The following is an 18,896-nucleotide window of genomic DNA, read 5'->3' as shown; positions in this document are numbered from 1 at the left end:
TTACAGGAGCATTAAACAAACTGTCCTTAGTTAATACAGCCTCAAGCCCAAACTCTAATGGTGTTTATAATGACCAGTTCTTGTCCTGAACAGAAATCCAGTAGATTCTTACCATTATTATTATTACCTTTTTTTTTCTGAAAATTTTCCCAAACATTTCTGTATGTCTGGTTTTCATTTCCTATTCATCTATTTATATCTCCAACAAGTACAAGATTTTCTTATTTTCTTTATATCTTTGTCTAGATTTTTGTTCTCGTTTTCTTCAGCTGCTCTTTCTGACCCCTTAACTTCTCTACTAGGACTTTTTTATGGGACCACAGGCATAAGTCTTATTATTCAACTTCTGATTTTAAAATTTATCCAAATTTATCCACACACTGTTTCAAAGTGCCCACCATTCAAGAAGTTCATTTTTGTGTTAGGTGTTAAATATTACAGCTACCCCCTTCCTTTCCTTGATCACCAATGCCTGAATATAACCAGTGTCTCACTTGTTTTTGTTTCAATCTTAGTAATATCAATTATGTCAACATGATATTTCTCTCTATTATATAGTGAAACTTCACTATAACTAAAAATTCACATGCATACCACAGTAATTAAATTTTAATAATATGTAGATATTTCATCTTAAGTATCTTAAGACATCATCAGTATGGTTATTACAAACAATACTAGGAATTACATTCAAAGGAACAGTTAGTGTGCATGCTTACATTGGAATCCCTGTATGTGTATTTTTGGGTCCTCAATGTGCTACTGTATGCATAGAGGGATTCCAATGTAAGCATGCACACTAACTGTTCCTTTGAATGTAATTCCCAGTATTGTTTGTAATAACAGTACTGATGATGTACTAAGATACTTAAGATGAAATATCTACATATTATTAAAATTTAATTACTGTGGTATACGTGTGAATTTTTAGTTATGATATTTCTCTAATTCTTCTGCATGGTTTACTTCTTTTAAGTTGTGCAGAGGTCTGGTCTCCTGGATTTTGGAAGGAATTTGAGGGAATAAAGAAGCTCTAGAAAGTCTAGAAAGAAGATTTACAAAAATAATACTGGGATTATGGAATGCAGATTATGAGGACAGATTAAGAGTATATGAACTGCAGATAGTAAACAGGAGAAAAAAGAGGAATGATATGATAGAGGTCTATAAACTTTAGAAAGGATGTTACAGGATATTGGTTAATAAAATTTTGTTTTATGGAAGGTGAGGGAGAAAATAAGGGGAATCTGTGTAAGTTAAGTTTGTGTACAGTTAAGAAAGCAGTGAGAGTTAGATTTCTGTCTCTCACAGAGCAATGATTGAGTAAGTGCAACAATTTGACTGTAGAAGTGGCAAGCAGATAATATGAATGAGTTTAAGAGAAGGTATGGGTGATGATGCATGACCTCCTTCAATGAATCCTGCACTTCCTGGAGGTCTCTAATATTATTATTATTTAGTATTTAGCAATATAACTGTAAATATATTATTAATTTAGGAGAGTCTTAAAAATGGCACCAAAACCCCATCAAACAAAGTGGTGTAAAAAGAGCAAGTTACTACAAATGCCAGAGACTAGAACCTTTGTCCTGCTTGGAAGAAGCATTGCTGCAATGACCGATGATAAAAGCAAGGATATTTTTATTGGGAAATTCGAAATATCCAGATTAAAACAAATTATTAGCCAAATGATCAGTTAACTAGAAAAAAGTTTAGAAATGTTTATATAAATTCCAACAGGATAAGAAAAATGAGCAATAGGAAAAGTGCTGAAATAGTTAAGATAACAATGGCCACTAGTAATAACAATGATAAGTCATTTAGAATGAAAGAAAAAAATAAGTAATATAGTATGATAATTCTCTGATGAAATTTGACTTGCTGACAAAGCCATGACTTTGAACTTTGTGGGAGCAAAATTTAAAGATGCGATAAATGTAATAGAGAAACAGAGAAGAAAAGAGATGGTAGTGCTAGTTCAAACTAATGATTTAAGTAGTGATATAGTATGAGAGAGGATATGAAAAGATTGCTGAAAGAAGCAAGAAAGAAAAGTGAGAGAGAGTAAAAATTGCTAGCTTATTACCAAGATACAACAGCAGAGTTAAGAGAGAAGACTATGATAGTAAATGATTCAAAATAGAGTTCATAGAAAAAAATGCATGCGAGATTTTGGATGGGCGGAGTGAGTTTGATGGTAGAAGAGACTTGTATAAGAGGGATGGCCTGCACTTGAATGATTTGGATCAGGAGCCTGGAGAAGTTTACTGAGATGAAACCTAATGCAGAGAGTGACGGAAGCTAGATCATCATAGGAAGAGAGTGAGAATGTGTATGTATAAGTTCAGCTATAGCATGCAATAGCTGAACTTATATAAGAGGGATGGCCTGCACTTGAATGATTTGGATCAGGAGCCTGGAGAAGTTTACTGAGATGAAACCTAATGCAGAGAGTGACGGAAGCTAGATCATCATAGGAAGAGAGTGAGAATGTGTATGTATAAGTTCAGCTATAGCATGCAAACATGAAAATGATATGAATGTCAGTGAACATAGTTATGAATCTGGTGAAGGGGAAGTCCTAAATTTGGACTTTTTAGTGTGTGTGTGTGTGTGTGTGTGTGTGTGTGTGTGTGGAAAAAAGAGAGTTGTTCAACTAGGTCAAACAGACTGTAGATGTAAATATACAAAAAAAAGCCAGGAGTAACTTGTTAAATGTCAATACACAAATTCCAGGAGAATCAGGAATAAAAGGGTTGAGTTAATTGCCTAGGTGAGTATTGTATCCTAAGATTGTTGCCAGTAGTGAACCCTAGCTATCAGAGTGGGTTGTTGTAAATGGAATCTCTTGTAAAGGGTATAGTGTTTTTAGGAAGGAGAGAAGAGATGGGGAGGGCTACTACTACTAATATCTGATGATTTGAGTTCCATTTAAAGTAGAAACTCATAAAAGCATAGCATTAATAATGTTCCAAGTAGCAGTGAGTACGAGCCATATATGGTGTAAAGTGGACAAAATATATGGTGAGGGTGCTAGTACAGACCTGGCAGTTCAGTTGCAGGAGAGACAATGAAATCCATCACCAGATTACCCTGATGGGTACTAAAGGAGTAATCATTACAGGTGACTTAAATTAGCTGAGCACTGATTAGATGACAGAGAAAACACAAAATACAAATGAAAGAGAATTCACTGAGTTGTTGCAAGACAACTTCTTAAGTGGCATGTGAAAGAAAGAACAGAAAGTCAAAGAGTGTTAGATTTGATAACAACATCAAATGAAGTTTCAGTTAAGGATGCGACTATTCTACTATTAGTTGGTGATAGTGATTGCCATACTGACCTGAGAACTATCTAAGAATATGAATGCTCCTCCATGAGCTGAATAGTTCCTCTGGACAGTATCAAGAATTTTTATGCAGGTTTTAGGTGCACCATTTCAAATGTGTGAAGAGTATTCTAAGGATGGGTGAATATGGGATTTATATAAGGTTAGTAGCTGGGTAGGTGGGTGTGAAAGAGCTTCTTAAGCAGAAAGAAATGCTAGCTTTTTTTTTTAGAGGTAGAGGAAGCTACTGATGTGATGTGCTTGTGTCAGTAAAAGATGGAGGTAAATGTCAGTCCAAGGAGAGAGAGAGAGATTCGATCCTGTCTAATGATGTGTATATTACTGACTGTCAGTTGTCTCTTCATTGGATGATGCTCATGATTAGAGATAATCTTGGGCCAGCTATTTCTTAGTCAAAACAGCTTCGTTTACTCCCTATAAGAGAATAAAAAGCATTAATTGATTTTTTTTTTTTCAAGGGAAGGCAAGCTGAGATCCCTTTTGCAAGAAATAAGGCAGCATTGAAGGTTACCTGGTTATCCCTGCCCCACTGAAGGATAGTATGGAGATTAATGTTTAAGGCAGTAGTTGCTGATGATCTTGATGTTAGGAATGGCTGAGAACTGCATGGCTTGTCAAAGGAGTGGATGAATGGAGGGTGCTATCATTGGCAAAGCTGTGGATAGGATTTCTGGTGATTGAGAGCAGGTCATTTATGTATAAGCAAATGAGGGTAGGCAATAGAATGGAGCCCTGAGCCACTCCATCATTGGTGATAAAGTTGGAAGAGAGGGTGCTGTCTGCCATGACACTCAGTGAATGTCCAGAGAGAAAGATGGCTATCTAATTACAGAGAGTGACAGGTAGACCAAAGGAAAACAGTATGGGTGTTTTCACCCATATCAAAGGTTTGGAGTGTCCAGTGGTAGGTGATGTAGACTAAGAGATCAGCAGAGGCTCTGAATTGGCAGAATCCACATTGGTGGGCACTGATTAAGTGATGAACTTCTAGGTAATGAAGAAAGTGACTACTGATAACTTTCTCCATTATTCTGGAGAGGATTGTGGTGATGGTAATTGGTCGGTAGACTTTCTGTCCGTGCAGTTAGCCTAATGGCTTTTGCCTTCCCATATCCTAGGTTCGATTCCCGTCAATGACGTGAGGAGCTCAAGGATCTTCCTCAGCCATAGCCAAGTTAGCCGGTCTTGGGCGTGGACAGCAGGTTTTTTTCCTGCCAGTTCATCTGGTATTTTTCATCCCGCAAGCAGGCAAACTGGTTCGAGGATACACACACACACAGATTACAGTCAGGAATACTGACCAGCCATAGGTCTGATTCGTCAGCCTATGCCAGTTCCGGAGCCCGGATAAAATTTGGGGGGACTAGATGGTACCTTGAACTCCCGTATAAAAAAAAGGGGGAACACTTTATCATCATATGGAATTTATTTATTTATTTTTAGTAGACTTTCCGGGTTTCTTTTTTCTTTTCTTCTCCCTTTTTTGAAAATGGTTGTATATGAGCTTGCTTTCATGTGATGGAATAGCTGCAGATGAGTATAGAAGATTAAAAAGATAATAGAAGGCAAGTGTTAGCTCTGGAGTACTGTTTGAGTACTACTCAAACATGGAAGGAGGTGATTTGCCTTCATCATCTATGCAGAAGTTAGAGTAAAAAAATGATGCCAGGAGGTCAGCTATATCTTCGAGTGCTGTAACAGTGGTACCATCTGGATGAGAGAGGTGGAAGTACAAGTGAGCAGGTTGCATCTGATGGCTTTTGTGAGGAACGAGAAGGCACAGCTCCCATTTTAATAAGATAAAAGTTTTCTGATATGGGTCTTAATGAAATTAGATTTGGATTTGCTGAGAGTTGTTTTATACTTATTGTGTGCCTTGGAATGGGCTGAGTATGAAGCTGGATTCTTAATGCATGCTGCTTATGGTAAGTAGTTTTTTTTTTCTTCTTCAACTGCTTTCATACATCTTCTGTTGAATTAGGGATTGGAAAGTGCATGGTGATTTTGGGTGGAATGAAGGATGAAAACCTTCATGCCAGTGTGGATGATTTCTATGACTCGCTCACTGCAGGTATATTGGTGAGAAAAGTGGAAGCAACAGTCATGCATGGAAAGGAAGAGAAGTAATTCTGAAGGTCATCCCACTGGGTACCTTTATAGTGCCAAAAGACACAAGATTGGGTGTAGTCAAAGTTGGGACATTCTGTGAGATTGAAAACTTGCATAAAATTGTGGTCTGAGCTCCTAAGAGAAGAGAGCTGCAGTGTATCTGGAAAGAGAACTAGTTTTAAACAAAAAAAAAAAAAATCAAAAAAAAAAAATCAAGAGTATTGGGAACTTGTGAAGGGGATTATCATCGGATAGGTAGGTGTACAATTTACATTAGATCACTTTTTATAGCAAAAACCTCCACATCATATTCAGCTTGATTGGTAATTTTGGAGAAGGGAAGCCAGTTGGAGTTGAGGACGATACCAACTATTTAGATAGTTGGCTTGCAGATGGTCATACTTCAAGGAAAGAAAGGTGAAGAGATAAGCCTGGTTTTCAGGTTTTCAGAATTTGGGAAGCAGTAAATACAGATGAATGCTACTGAACGGGACAAGGAAATCTTGAGCCAAAAAAAACCAAAAGAAGAAGATTCTTAATTGGCATTCCCTGGCATGCAATGCCAGAATGCACAAAGCACAGATGAATCGTGAAGAGTATAATTTGGGCACTGAAGGTGAACTGTGGTTGATGTAGCTGCAATTTGGGTTCCTGTTAAGAGAAGTAGGTTTGGTTTGAATACCTAAGTGATAAGAAGCATCGTTTATATTGGAATGAATGCCAGGGATGTTTGTAAAGTGGATGTGAAAATGATTTTTTGGTAGGGATTCTGGTATGTTTGGAATATTGTGTTTGATGTGATTTATTTGAATAAATTGGAGATTTGTTTTGATCAAAGTGTTGCCATCATTGTTTATTTGTTTCATTTTTGGTTTACTGTTCGATGAAAGGAAAGAGTGGAGACATGCAGTGGGAGGAGACAGACTTTCGAACATGACACCCATATAGAAAACGACCAGTCTCCTTGCCATTCCATGGCCACAACAGTGCCTCCCACATGTTACTAGTACTCAGACTCACACTCCAAGCATGACTTGCTGAGTATGTGGTAATGGGATTATGCCAGTTAAGTTAACTGGTTAGCTTTCTGACTCAACGTTGACAAGTTTGAGCCCGTATATTATCTGAGCAGTGGTTGTTACCACTGTAGGAATGTACCCTTGAAATGAAGGTGGTTCTGGATCTCTAAGTTATGTCCCTTATCAATATCACTCACATTGCATGGAGAAGAGAGGGAGGAACAGAGACCAGAACCACTGCTCTAGAGGTCAAACATAGCCATCACTATTTCAAGCCCCTAATAAGCAGAGTGATGGTGTTTCATCAGGTGATGAAGGTCATCTACCACCTAGGGTCTAGTCGGCATATCCTCCAACTAGGAAGATATCCTTTTGTAGCGGGAATGCTCACTGCACTTTAATTATACTTATAATTTTGTCATTATGCTGTTTGTTTACATCTCAATATTTAAATCCATTGGTATCACTGTTTTTAGAGTATCTTGCATTGATAGGTGCATGTAACATTATGTGTGTGTGACTAGTAGCTAGATAAATCAATAATTCCATTGCAGAGTAATGGAATTACAATGAATGTTCACAATCACCTACCATATTTATTTTGGGCTTTCTATGTGGCTAAAAGAATCCAATGAAGTTTAATATAGTGCTGTGAGAATAGCAAAACATTTAAAAAATACCAAAGAAAGACCAATTATTCCAACTAAGATTATGCCTTTCGAATGATGAAATACTTGTGGAAAGGTATTGCAAATGATGTGCTTTGCTAAAAATAATACTTATTATTACAGGCAACTCCAAAGAGTCCTTAGGCTCATCAAGGGAGACCCTAAACATGTCAAGAACTATCCAACATTTGCACAGTATCTATCATACTTTGCTTTGAACTCATTCATTACTCTCCAAGCAAAAAACCTAGTTCTAACACCCTTGTTAACTACACTCTTGCTCAGTTTCCATGAAAGGCCTCTAGTTCTTCTACCACCAGACCTGCTCTGAAAAATTTCCTCCAAATTAGTATGTCTCAATCATATCACCCCTTTTCCACCTATCAACCAGTTTCTGTAACCCACAAATCTTCAACCTATTCTCATAAGGTTCATTCCATAGACCTGATACCATCTTGGTCACTCACCTCTGGATCCTCTCTGCCTCCTCATCACCAAGAAACCCTAGTACCCAGATCTGCACTCAAGATGGGGGTCTTATCAAAGGTTACTTAACAATAATCTTTTTGTCTCTGCTCATCAAAGTATTCTTCAGTAACCAAGTGATCTGATGAGCTGCTGTAGCCACTTTTGCTATGTGCCTCCCCTAAACTTTAACTCCCTATCCACTAACACTACCAAGTCTTTGGCTTCAATTTCCTGGAGTACAGTTTCATCAATGTGGTATACAACTGGTAATCTTTTCACCGCAAAATGCATAACCTTACACTTTGCAACATTAAACTGACATCCATTCTCCTTTGCCCAGTCTGCCAATCTATCCAAATCATCTAGCAAAATTTTGACATAATCTGCATTAACTATTGCTCCACTCAACTTTGCATCATTGGCAAATAGCTGAACAGTTCCTCTCAGATCCTTTCCTATATCATTAATGAACAAATTAAACAGTAGCGGTCCAAGAACAGAACCTCTGAAGCATGCCACTAGTCATAGTCCTTCTTTTGGACTCTACTCCTGAATAAACTACTCTCTGATATCTCTCTATCAACATCCCTCCTATCCATCCCCATGTGCTGCAGTTTACTGATTACAATTCCATGTGGTATCCTGTCAAAGGCCTTTGCAAAGTCCAGCAGTATCACTGTAAACCTTTATCTAACTCAGCTGTCATTGTATTAGAAAATGTGAGCAAGTTACTGAGGCATGACCCCCTTCACAAAACCATGCTGCATCCCTATACAGTATCCCGTTTAAATCTATCAATTCCTGTATTTTGCTCTTGACCATTTCTCCAATACTTTGACAACAACTTGCAATATGCTGATCGGTCAGTAATTTGCTACATCAGTCTTGGAGCCTCCTTTATGCAATGGAACTATTTAACCTCTTTCCAACAACTGAGGACTAACTCAGAGCTGAAACTTAGATTAAACAATAGGGCCAAGAGCACTGACAATTCCCATGATGCTTCACAGCGTGGGAATTGGCATAACCTATGCATCAAGTCATTCACTATTATGCCCATCTTCTCAGCTCTAGACTGTCATAACACGGCAACAGACTCACTATCTTAACTTTCTCACTCTTTCCTTTTGCTACTTCCAGTAATTCTTTTATGTCCTCTCTTTCATGCCATATTTTTCTCCTTTCAAATCATTCGTTCCAGCCACTATAATCATTTCTTTCACCCTCTCCTTTTGTGCTCTAATAGCCTCACTAACATTAAGTACGATTTTGTCAAACTTTCGTTGATCACACCTTTTATGAATGAATCACCATACAACACTTGCTCCTTGATTTCTCTCTCTCTCTCTCGGTCAAATCCTCATTTCTCTTATCTCACACCTCTTTCTTTCTGTTATCTCGGTTGCTGGAGTGATACACACTCCAGCAACCGAGCTATCTCCCCTCACTGCAGCCAACTATTCATACTTTACATTAGTCATACTATGCTTTTGTTCAACACTTTTACTCTCTCTCTCAATCGTGTCACATTTAATTTCACTCTCAATCCTATCTGCCATCACACACATTTTCAATCATATTCTGAGTTCTATCAACTATTTCAATCTTGTGACCTGAGACACACTTTTGATCCTCCCTCTCATAGCATTTTTGGCACATTTTCCCACCACTACTGCTTTCAAACTGTACAACTTATAAAATTTTCTCTAACATTCTATTTAAGAGACTTTATCGCTATGTAGAGAATGTTATTGGCGATTATCAGTGTGGATTCCTTCAAGGAAGATCTACAAATGATCAGGTTTTTAATAAAAGCCAATTACTTGAAAAATGTAATGAATTTGGAATTGAAACACATCATCTTTTCATAGATTTTAGAGCCGCATATGATAGCATAGATAGATCTAACTTATTTATTGCAATGGAGGAACTACAGATTCCACAAAAACTTATTGCTTATGAATAAACTTAAAACTTATGAATAAGAAATATTCATTGTCAAATCAAAATTCAGAACATGTTGTCTGATCCAATATATATATATATATATATATATATATATATATATATATATATATATATATAAAATGGTGTTCGGCAAGGGGATGGCTTAGCTTGCTTACTGTTTAATATAGTACTTGAAAGGTTTTCAGAGATACTGGCATTAATACAAAGGGAACTATTTTCTACCAGTCAGTACAAATTATGACATATGCAGACGATATCAATATTATAGGAAGGACATGAAAAACAATGGAAGAACCTTTCATCAGTTTAGAAAAGGAAGGAAAGAAGATGAATTTGCAGATTAACCAAGAAAAAACAAAGTATATGCCAGTAACTAGAAAGATTTGTGATAGTAATCCTTCTCAAATTGAAATTTGTTCCTATAAATTTGAAATTGTATATAGTTTTATATACTTGGGATCAGAAGTTAATTGTAAAAATGATATCAGTACTGAGATTCAGAGAAGTATTCTTTCTGCAAATAGATGCTTTTGTGGAGTTAGGAAACACCTAAAGTCATATCTGATCTCAAGAAAAACAAAGATAATGATGTACAAAGTATTTATAAGACCAGTGTTAACTTATACCTCTGACAACTGGGTATTGTCAATGGCAGATGAAAGATTGCTAAGTCTCTTTGAAAGAAGAGTTCTCAGATATATTTTTGGAGCAGTACAGGAGAATGGTGTGTGTGGAGGAAAAAATATAACCATGAACTATACAGATTATTTAATGAGCTAGACATTATTAAGTACATAAAAATAAATAGATTAAGTTGGGCTGGACACATTATACGCATGGATAGTAACAAAATAGCTAAGATGTTTAATGCCAACCCGGAAGGAAAAAGAAAAATCGGAAGACCTAAATTAAGATGGAAAGATGGAGTGATGCAAGATATAAAGGTTTTAGGAGTCAAAAATTGGAGGAGTTTGGCATTGAATAAGGAAGGCTGGCAAAAGTTTCTGAAGAAGGCCAAGGCCCACATAGGGCTGTTGAGCCAATGATGATTGCTTTCAAACCAAATTCCAGCTGCCTTCAGTAATACATACATTTCACAAACACTGCACTGCATGAAGTCCCTTTGATTAAATTCTTTAAACAATGACGACTTGGGCACCATTGCACGGTGAGTTATGTTCTATGCTACATAACTTACAGTGCAAAAAGCCTCATTTAATGATATTTAAAACAAAGCATTTAACTTAAATACTTTTACTATTAGAAACTATGGTTTCTGAGTATAACATGATTTGAAAAACGTGAATTTCTTTAGCTTTTTTTTTTTTTTTTTGTAATTAAAAAATTACTCCAAGCAATTTTGAAATAATTTTTTTTGCATTTTTTTTTATTTTTAATAATTATTTGTGATTACATTTATAGCAATCTTTAAAAATGCATAGTCACTGACTAATAAAATAAAAACAATAATGGTCAAATTAGAATCAATACCTATTATATAAAATATACACAGAACATCGAGGTCAAGACAGTTTTAGATATAAGATGTGCATGTGCACCCACATACACTGCTGCATTAGATATACACACAACATTTATTTGCTTACAACAAAATGGCTGCAAGGCTTAACTTATAGCTAAGCCTTGTAGCCTCTTGCATGTGGAAGTGATATAAAAATAAAGTATAAGCTAAAGGTATTATTATGCTACACATTACAGATATATCACTATCTCTCCCCCACACACACACTGCTCAGTAATTACTTTTTTTCTTACATGCATGGTCCTACAGATGATGTTAAGCTTTGTACTTTAATTAAGTTTGGTTTAGTTTAGTTTAAAAGTATTATATGGCTCAACTTTACCCTAAAGGATATTTCTAAGTTTTCTCCTCCCCATATATCCATGCCTTCGTCATATTCTCCAAGTTCATGAAAATACTTTTTTTCCATTGCAAACAGTCCTCCAGCCATAGTAGGAGATCTGCAATAAATTTTATCCAATTCTAGTTAAAAATATAAATCACAATCTAAAAATATAAAAGACTTATAAGCATTAAAAAAAATTTCCCTCTTGGTAGTTCATATAAATTACAATGGTAATGTTCACTTTTCATCACAGGAACTTCCGGTAACACGGAATACCATTGTAAAATGGTATTCCGTGTTACCCAAAGTTCCTCTAAAGAATGAGAAAGGTTTATTGTAAAAGTTACATTTGCTACTAAACATCTTAGCATACCCTTCAAAATAATGAATTATACTTGAGATGAGATTATATGCTTGTGACTTCTGTTTGCATATAGAGGCTAGTGACTTCATAACAAATGTGTCAGGATTCCATAATGCAATGAACACTTCATTTTGGATGCATTTACTGCTATGAAGAGTCACTACCCAGACAAGTTTCAAGCCTTTTACTGAGGCATCATCATCAGTGGGCACAGATCCAGGAAGACACTAAGGTTGAATGAATGCAGAAATCATATATTTTCCATGTACAAATAGAAAAAAGGAGTATCATCTTATTGTTAAAATACCCTGGATTAGAGATAGATTAAGAAGTTGTCGAATGAGTTTTTCACTTAGTCAGAAAGTCAGAAATTTTGTACAGTGATTCATTGATACAAGGGGTCCTTGAGGAAAGTGTGATGAAATTGTGATTTCCTTTAGTCAAGATAAAAGATACGAGTGATGCTAAGGATGCAGAAAATTAAGGTGAAAAGATGTTTATTTTGGCTGGTACAAATGATTTAGCAGGTAACAAGTGTGGTGTGTGAGAAGACATGAAAGAGTTCCTAGTGCATGTGAAAAAGAAGATCAAGAAAGTAAAAGTTGTGCATCTGTTCTATAATGACGAATGAGTCAGTGTGCAGATTGTGTAGGAGAAATGGTGTGGAGTTTGTGGAGTGAGTTTGATGGAAGGAAGGATTTATACAAGGTGGATGATTTGCATCTAGACAGATTTCATGTCATCAAGAGTCTTGAGAAAGTCTTGTTCAGTGAGAGTTTGGAATATACAAAGGCCTAAAATGTTTAGGGGAATGCAGGTGAGTGTGGGTCTAGGCAACCTAGAGATTAGTATGAGGGTTGTTTGAAAAGTTTGGTAAAAAAATAAGTTAAACACATTTTTTGGGGAAAAAATCATCTTTATTTCTCAACATAGTCTCCATTGAGGTTTACTCATTTATTCCAGTGAGTTTCCAGTTGTTTCATCCCATATCAAAAGTAGGATTTGTGAAATTGTGCAAAACAGTCATTGACAGCCTTGATGGCATCCTCGTTCGAAGAAATTGTTTTCCCACCGAGCCAAATTTTTAAATTTAGAAACAAGAAGTCACACGGGGCCAAGTCCGGAGAATACGGTGGATGTGAAACCAATTCGAACCTCAATTCATGCAATTTTGCCATTGCGATGGCTGATGTGTGGTTTGAATTGTCTTGATGAAAGAGCACTTTTTTGTGCGCCAATCTTGGCCATTCTTCAGTTCTTCTTCTAAACGGTCCGACAATGACGAATAATAGACTCCTGTTATTGTCTTACCCTTTCCAAAATAGTCTATCATGATAATTCCTTGGGAATCCCAAAAAACAGCGGCCACCACCTTCCCAGCTGACAAAATGGTCTTTGCTTTTATCTCTTTCATGATGAAAAATGTGAACATGGTAATTTTAAATGTTTGCCAAACGAGAACTACGCATCACAAGTGGCTAAAATTTTGCCAGGGGTCATGAAAAAGATGATAAGTGCTGACAGTAGTATGAATGAATTGTGTCCCCGTCTATTGGAAATTTACCAAACTTTTCAAACAACCCTCGTAAATGGGAGAGTGATCACACGATGCAAAAGGTAGTATCTCAGGTTAACTTTAGTCGGCTAAGTAACACAAGGTAAGGGAGGTTGTAGGATGAAGGGGATATTGCAATTTATGTTTACTAATGCTAGAAGTATTTCAAATAAGGTTCGGCAGTTTTTCACATTGGTTAGCACAACTTGACCAAAAGTTATAGGCATTAGTGAGACGTAGTTGACCAAGAATGATACAACCATAAGAACAGAATGCAAGGGATATAGTTTCTTCAGAGAGAACAGAAGGAACAGTATTCCTCTGCTAAAGATAGCAGAGGAATTATTATCTGACACCTCCAGGGAGCCCAAGGACTCATTGAGTTAAAGCCAAAAAAAGTAGAAGCACATTAGGAGGGGGGGGGGATTTAGAGAAAAGTTCATTTGAGGAATCTGGTATGAAACAGAGGCAAACAGGGCTAAATATGTAATTGGCTGTTATTATAATCTAGCAGGTATATGGGAGAATGCAGATAATATACACTCGTAAATTAACACAATGAGTACAGGTCAAGTAATTATTGTGGGTAATTTCAATTATAGGGACATAGTTTAGGAGGAGGAATGGTCACAGGCAGAAAAGGAAATGGAATTTATACAGCTCTGAGAGATAATTATCTGAGGCAACATGTGATACAGGGGATGCAAGGGGACAGTGTGCTGGATCTGATTACTGCATCAGAGAACTTAACATTAACTAATCTAGCTACCTCTGCTTGGAGAAAGTGATCATGAAGTCTGACCTGGGATACTGACAGATATGCAGAATTTTGTATTGCAAAGAGATATATGCGGAATTACAAAGCAGGTGAATTTTTATAAGCTGAGGAGACAGTTTTCAGCAGAACAATGACATAAGAATTTGGAGGAGGAGAGATGTTGTTGGTGCATGGGAGGTGGTTGGTTAAGGGGTGTTTGAAGAAAGCAGTATCTGAATGTATACCTGGAATTAGAAAGATGAATAGTTTCATTAAGTTTCATTGGTGAATCTCAAGTGGTTGCACTTGATATCTCCAAAGTTTTTGACTGGGTCTGGTACAAATCTTACTAAACAAACTTCCAGCATTTGGTCTCCCACAACTTCTGCAGTTGGATTGCCAGCTTTCTGTCTGGATGCACACTATGTGTGATGGTGGATGGTTTCTTTATCCTCTCACCATTCAACTAATGCCAGGGTTACACAAGGTTCTATTCTCTCACCAACCCTCTTCCTTCTATATCAATGACCTACTTCAGTTGACCTCCAACCCAATATACAATGTTGCAGATGACAGAACATTGCATTACTCCCTTTCATTTGATAAACCTTACTCTACACAAATAGCATTAACCTACAGAACATCAACCACCACTGTCCTCAATTCTGATCTCTGAGCAATCCTACAATGGGGTTGTTCAGATAACCTTGTCAATTCCAATACTAGCAAAACCAAGTTCTGTCTTATTTCATACAAAAAAGAAACAATTTCTCCCAGTATTATCTTTGAAAACACTCAAATTTCCAGGCAAGATGAAATTTCTCTTCTTGGAATCACCCTGACATCAAGCCTCTCCTGGAGGAGGAGAGATGAACATATCACAACCATTGCATCCTTGGCTTCTAAAAAAACTAGGATCTCTCTTTTGCTCAAGATGGTGCTTCATCTCTGAACAACTGTTAACCTTATACAAATCATAAATCCACCCAGCTATTGAATAATGTTCTCACATTTGGAGTGAGGCTCTTAAGAGCTCCCTCAAAATGTTGACTCAATAAGAGGAGGCAAATTAGATTGATTAAAAACCCATCTCTTACCAACTCACTCCTCCCACTTTTGCACAGACGTTTAGTTTCTGCAATTATTGATGCTATTTCAGATGTTCATCTGAAATAGCATCAATAATTCCTTTCCCCACTCAGTACTAAGTCGAATGGAACATGTGCAGCTGCCACCCAAGATCCCTTTCATAGTACATCTTAAAACCCACAGAACATGATTCTTTTCCTCCTCCTTCATCCCTGCTACTGTTGTATTGTGGAACAGTCTCACTCCTTATGTGTTTCTCAAGGAATACAATATACAGCCTTTAAAATCAAATGTAAACAAGTTTCTCCTTTCCCAACCCAACCCATACATGGCACTAACCATGTTTGATTGATTGATTAGTCAATCTCTTGTGCATGGGTTCAACATAAAAAGTAGGAGTTACATACAAAAAAAAAAAAAAAAAAGCTATGGAGTAATTATAAAAAAAAAAGTGATCAGAATGCCCATGAGCAGTTTAGGTGTAGGAAAGAAGGGTAACTGGTAAGGAAGGCAAAAGCTAATTATGAGAGAAAGCTAGCTGACGAGTCAAAAGAAACACTAAAGAGTTCTTTTGCTATGTGGCTGGTAAACAGAGGAATGACTATGGAATGATGACTTTAAAAAGTGCTGATGGGGATGGGGGAGGGTAACAGAACCAAACAAAATAGTTGAATTACTGAGTGAGCATTTAGCAGGGGGGGGGGGGGGTGTACCATCTAGGTAGTGACATTGAAATGCCAGATGTAACATATTGCAGAACAAATGCAGCCAAGGGATTAGATGGCATATGGGCCATGTATTACGAGACTTTGCAAGGGAATTATTAGCTCCTCTGCCCAAGCTGTTTAATTTGAGCCTCAGTAGTGAGAGGGTCCCATTGGAATGCAAAGAGGGCAAAATAATCCCAATGCATAAAGGAGGCTTCAAGACAGAATTAGCAAATTATAGTCCAATCAGCATCTCAGCAGTCGTGGTTAGGGTATTGGAGAAATTGGTAAAAGAGAAAATTTAGGACTAGGTGGATAGAAATATGATACTCTATAAGGGAACAACATGGTTTTGTGAAGGTTAAGTCTTGCCTTAGTAATTTGCTTACTTTTTATATCAAGTGACAATGGACTTGGATAAGGAAAATGGCTACTCAGTGATATTGCTAGACTTTGCAAAAGCATTTGACAAGATTCCACATAGAACTAATGGTGGTGAATGTGAATCTTGTGATTTGGATTAGAGGATGGCTGATGGACAGATATCAAAGAGGGATTTATGGAACAGTTGAATCCAGGAGAAGGCAAGTGACTAGTGGTGTACAACAGGGGTGAGTACTTGGTTCTCTGCTGTTTAATTTATATATCAATGATAGAGGAAGTGATTTGACAGAAAATATTCAGTTATTTGCTGACAGTGCTAAACTGGGAAGAGCAATAGTAAATGAAGATGATGCAGAGATCCTGCAGAAAGACTTAAACAGACTAGCAATATGCCGGTTTATTGTGGCCAAGATGCACTTTAAGAAGAGACAGAAGCTGTGTACTACAGAGTGACCATAATTAAAGAGGAAGTGTACAGAGCTTTTAGCAAAAAATGTATTGGATGAAATTCAACCAAACTTGGTGTGAGTACACTCTGGAGCATGGGGTTTTTATTTACAGAAGATGGAAATAGTACAAAATTCTGCTACCAGGGGACATTGGCACTATAAGCAAATGGTTTGGGATTCATTAAACAGTGATGGCTAGAAGAGACACAACATATCAATTTTCGTATTCATATAACTTACAGATACAGTTCAATATGTCCTCCTTTCAGATGTTCTAAGAACTGCATTCTGTGAATAATATTTTCTACAGTAGAATGCAACTGGTGTTATCTTCCATGGTTGCTAAATCAAGAACGTGTCATTCACATGCCACACATCTCAGACGGCCCCCACAACCAAAGGTCACAGAGTTGAGATCAGGCAAATGAGGTGGCCATGCTGTGGGAAATGCACGACTAATCACTCTGTGTTCTGTGAAGTGTTTTCATACATTTGCTGTACCAGCAATCCAATGTGAGGTGGTGCCTCCATCAAATACAGTCAAGTTCAAGGCATTTTCACTGGTGCAGTTGTGGAACAACAAAGTTGTACAGCATCTCTCAATACCTAACAGCAGAGACAGTACAAGTCACTGGTCCTGTTGGGTAAAGTTCTTTGTAAATGCAGTGAAACAACACCACACTATGACTTTTGCTGAGAGTAAAGAGGTCTGATAAATCACATAAGGGTTATTTGCAGCCCAAATGTGATAATTATGTGAGTTAACACTACCATTCAGATAAAAATATGTCTCATCACTCCACAAGATCTTTCAATTACATGCATCATCCACTTCCATTCAAGGTAAGAACGTCAAAGCCAACTGCAGTCGAGTTTCCACATCATCATGAAGCTAAGTTTGAGTAATAGATCTTGCAGTGGGAAAAACCTCAGCATTTGACATATATATACATCGTGTGTGTGTGACATGATATACATAGGATTTTCCATACAGTTTAGTATGGCATGTCCAGTTGCCTTGATATTGTCCAAGCACTGCTAGACCATGTGTGTTATTCATTCTGTGTTCCACAATGGCAGTTGCACCTTCGTCAACTTGCTGAGGAATAATATGCTTACCCCCCCCCCCTTGTTCTGGCCTCACTGCTAAAGATCTACTATTTTCAAGTTGTAAAATCATTTTTTTAAGATTTGTTATTGTTACTAGATCTTTTCTCCTATCCTTCAACTAGCAGAATTCTCAAAGCAAATCTTAAAAAAATGATTCATAGCATTTCGGTCTTATCAGAATGACATGAATCCATTTCAGTCTTCTTATATCCACCAACTCATCAATAGAAACAGTGAGATGATGCAAATATCACATGCTTTTAGCACCAAATGTCCAATGATGACTTATTTTGTACTATTTTATTATCTTCTGTAAAAAAAACTCCATGTTCCAGAGTGCCCTTACACCAAGTTTGGTTGAATTTTGTCCAATACATTTTTCACTGCAGGGCTCTGAACCCCCTCCTCTTTAATTATGGCTAATCTGTATATTGATGGAACTAAAGTGAAGGAAACTGATGAGTCCAAGGACTTGCATGTGATTGTGAACAGGGAGTTGAAGTTTAGAGGACATATTGCAAAGGTAACCAAAACAGCAAATCTGATTAGGAAGAACACACTAACAAGCAGGGATAGAGAGGTCATTGTTCCGCCATATATATATATATATATATATATATATATATATACATACAGGGTGTTCGGGATAAATTTGACATATTTATAATTAATTATATTTTTCCGTAAGTTACATGTATTAACACACACTTCTCTTCATTTAAAAGTTTGGACCCTTCTTCATTCATATGCAAGATGTCAGAAAGGATGGATAGCTGGAACCCACCTGAATCATGGAAGAGAATAACTTGTATCATGATGATTCGTGCCCGCCATCAAAATAAGGATATTACGACTGCTGCCCAATGCTCCCTGAATACAGTAAAAACAATCAGGCATGAACTAGAGACTTGCAATGGTGACTACGAGGATGTAGCAAGAAGAAAGATCCCTAGCAGACGATCTGATTGCGTTCGTACAGCAGAATTCCTCGCAAATCTGCAGGAACAGGTGTTGAAGAACCCTGGCATTGG

At 37.1% G+C, this 18,896-nt stretch overlaps 1 protein-coding gene across 3 annotated transcripts in view; it reads right to left on the bottom strand.

Moving 5' to 3' along the window:
- Nucleotides 1-18,896, bottom strand: part of LOC150105262 (polypeptide N-acetylgalactosaminyltransferase 11-like) — a 220,800-nt gene that overhangs the window by 61,691 nt on the left and 140,213 nt on the right. For all 3 annotated transcript variants that reach the window (XM_090394656.1, XM_090394657.1, XM_090394655.1), the window contains one exon: nucleotides 11,448-11,565. In XM_090394656.1, coding sequence (XP_090250782.1) covers nucleotides 11,448-11,565 — 118 coding nt within the window. The remainder of the gene's footprint in view (nucleotides 1-11,447; nucleotides 11,566-18,896) is intronic.

Source organism: Typopeltis vanoorti, chromosome 6 (assembly GCF_054136105.1).
Source record: "Typopeltis vanoorti isolate ZY-2024b chromosome 6, IOZ_Tvanoo_1.0, whole genome shotgun sequence".
In the NCBI taxonomy this organism is placed as follows: Eukaryota; Metazoa; Arthropoda; class Arachnida; order Uropygi; family Thelyphonidae; genus Typopeltis; species Typopeltis vanoorti.
The sequence above is the reverse complement of the archived record's forward strand: the minus strand, read 5'-3'. Positions and strand labels throughout refer to the sequence as shown.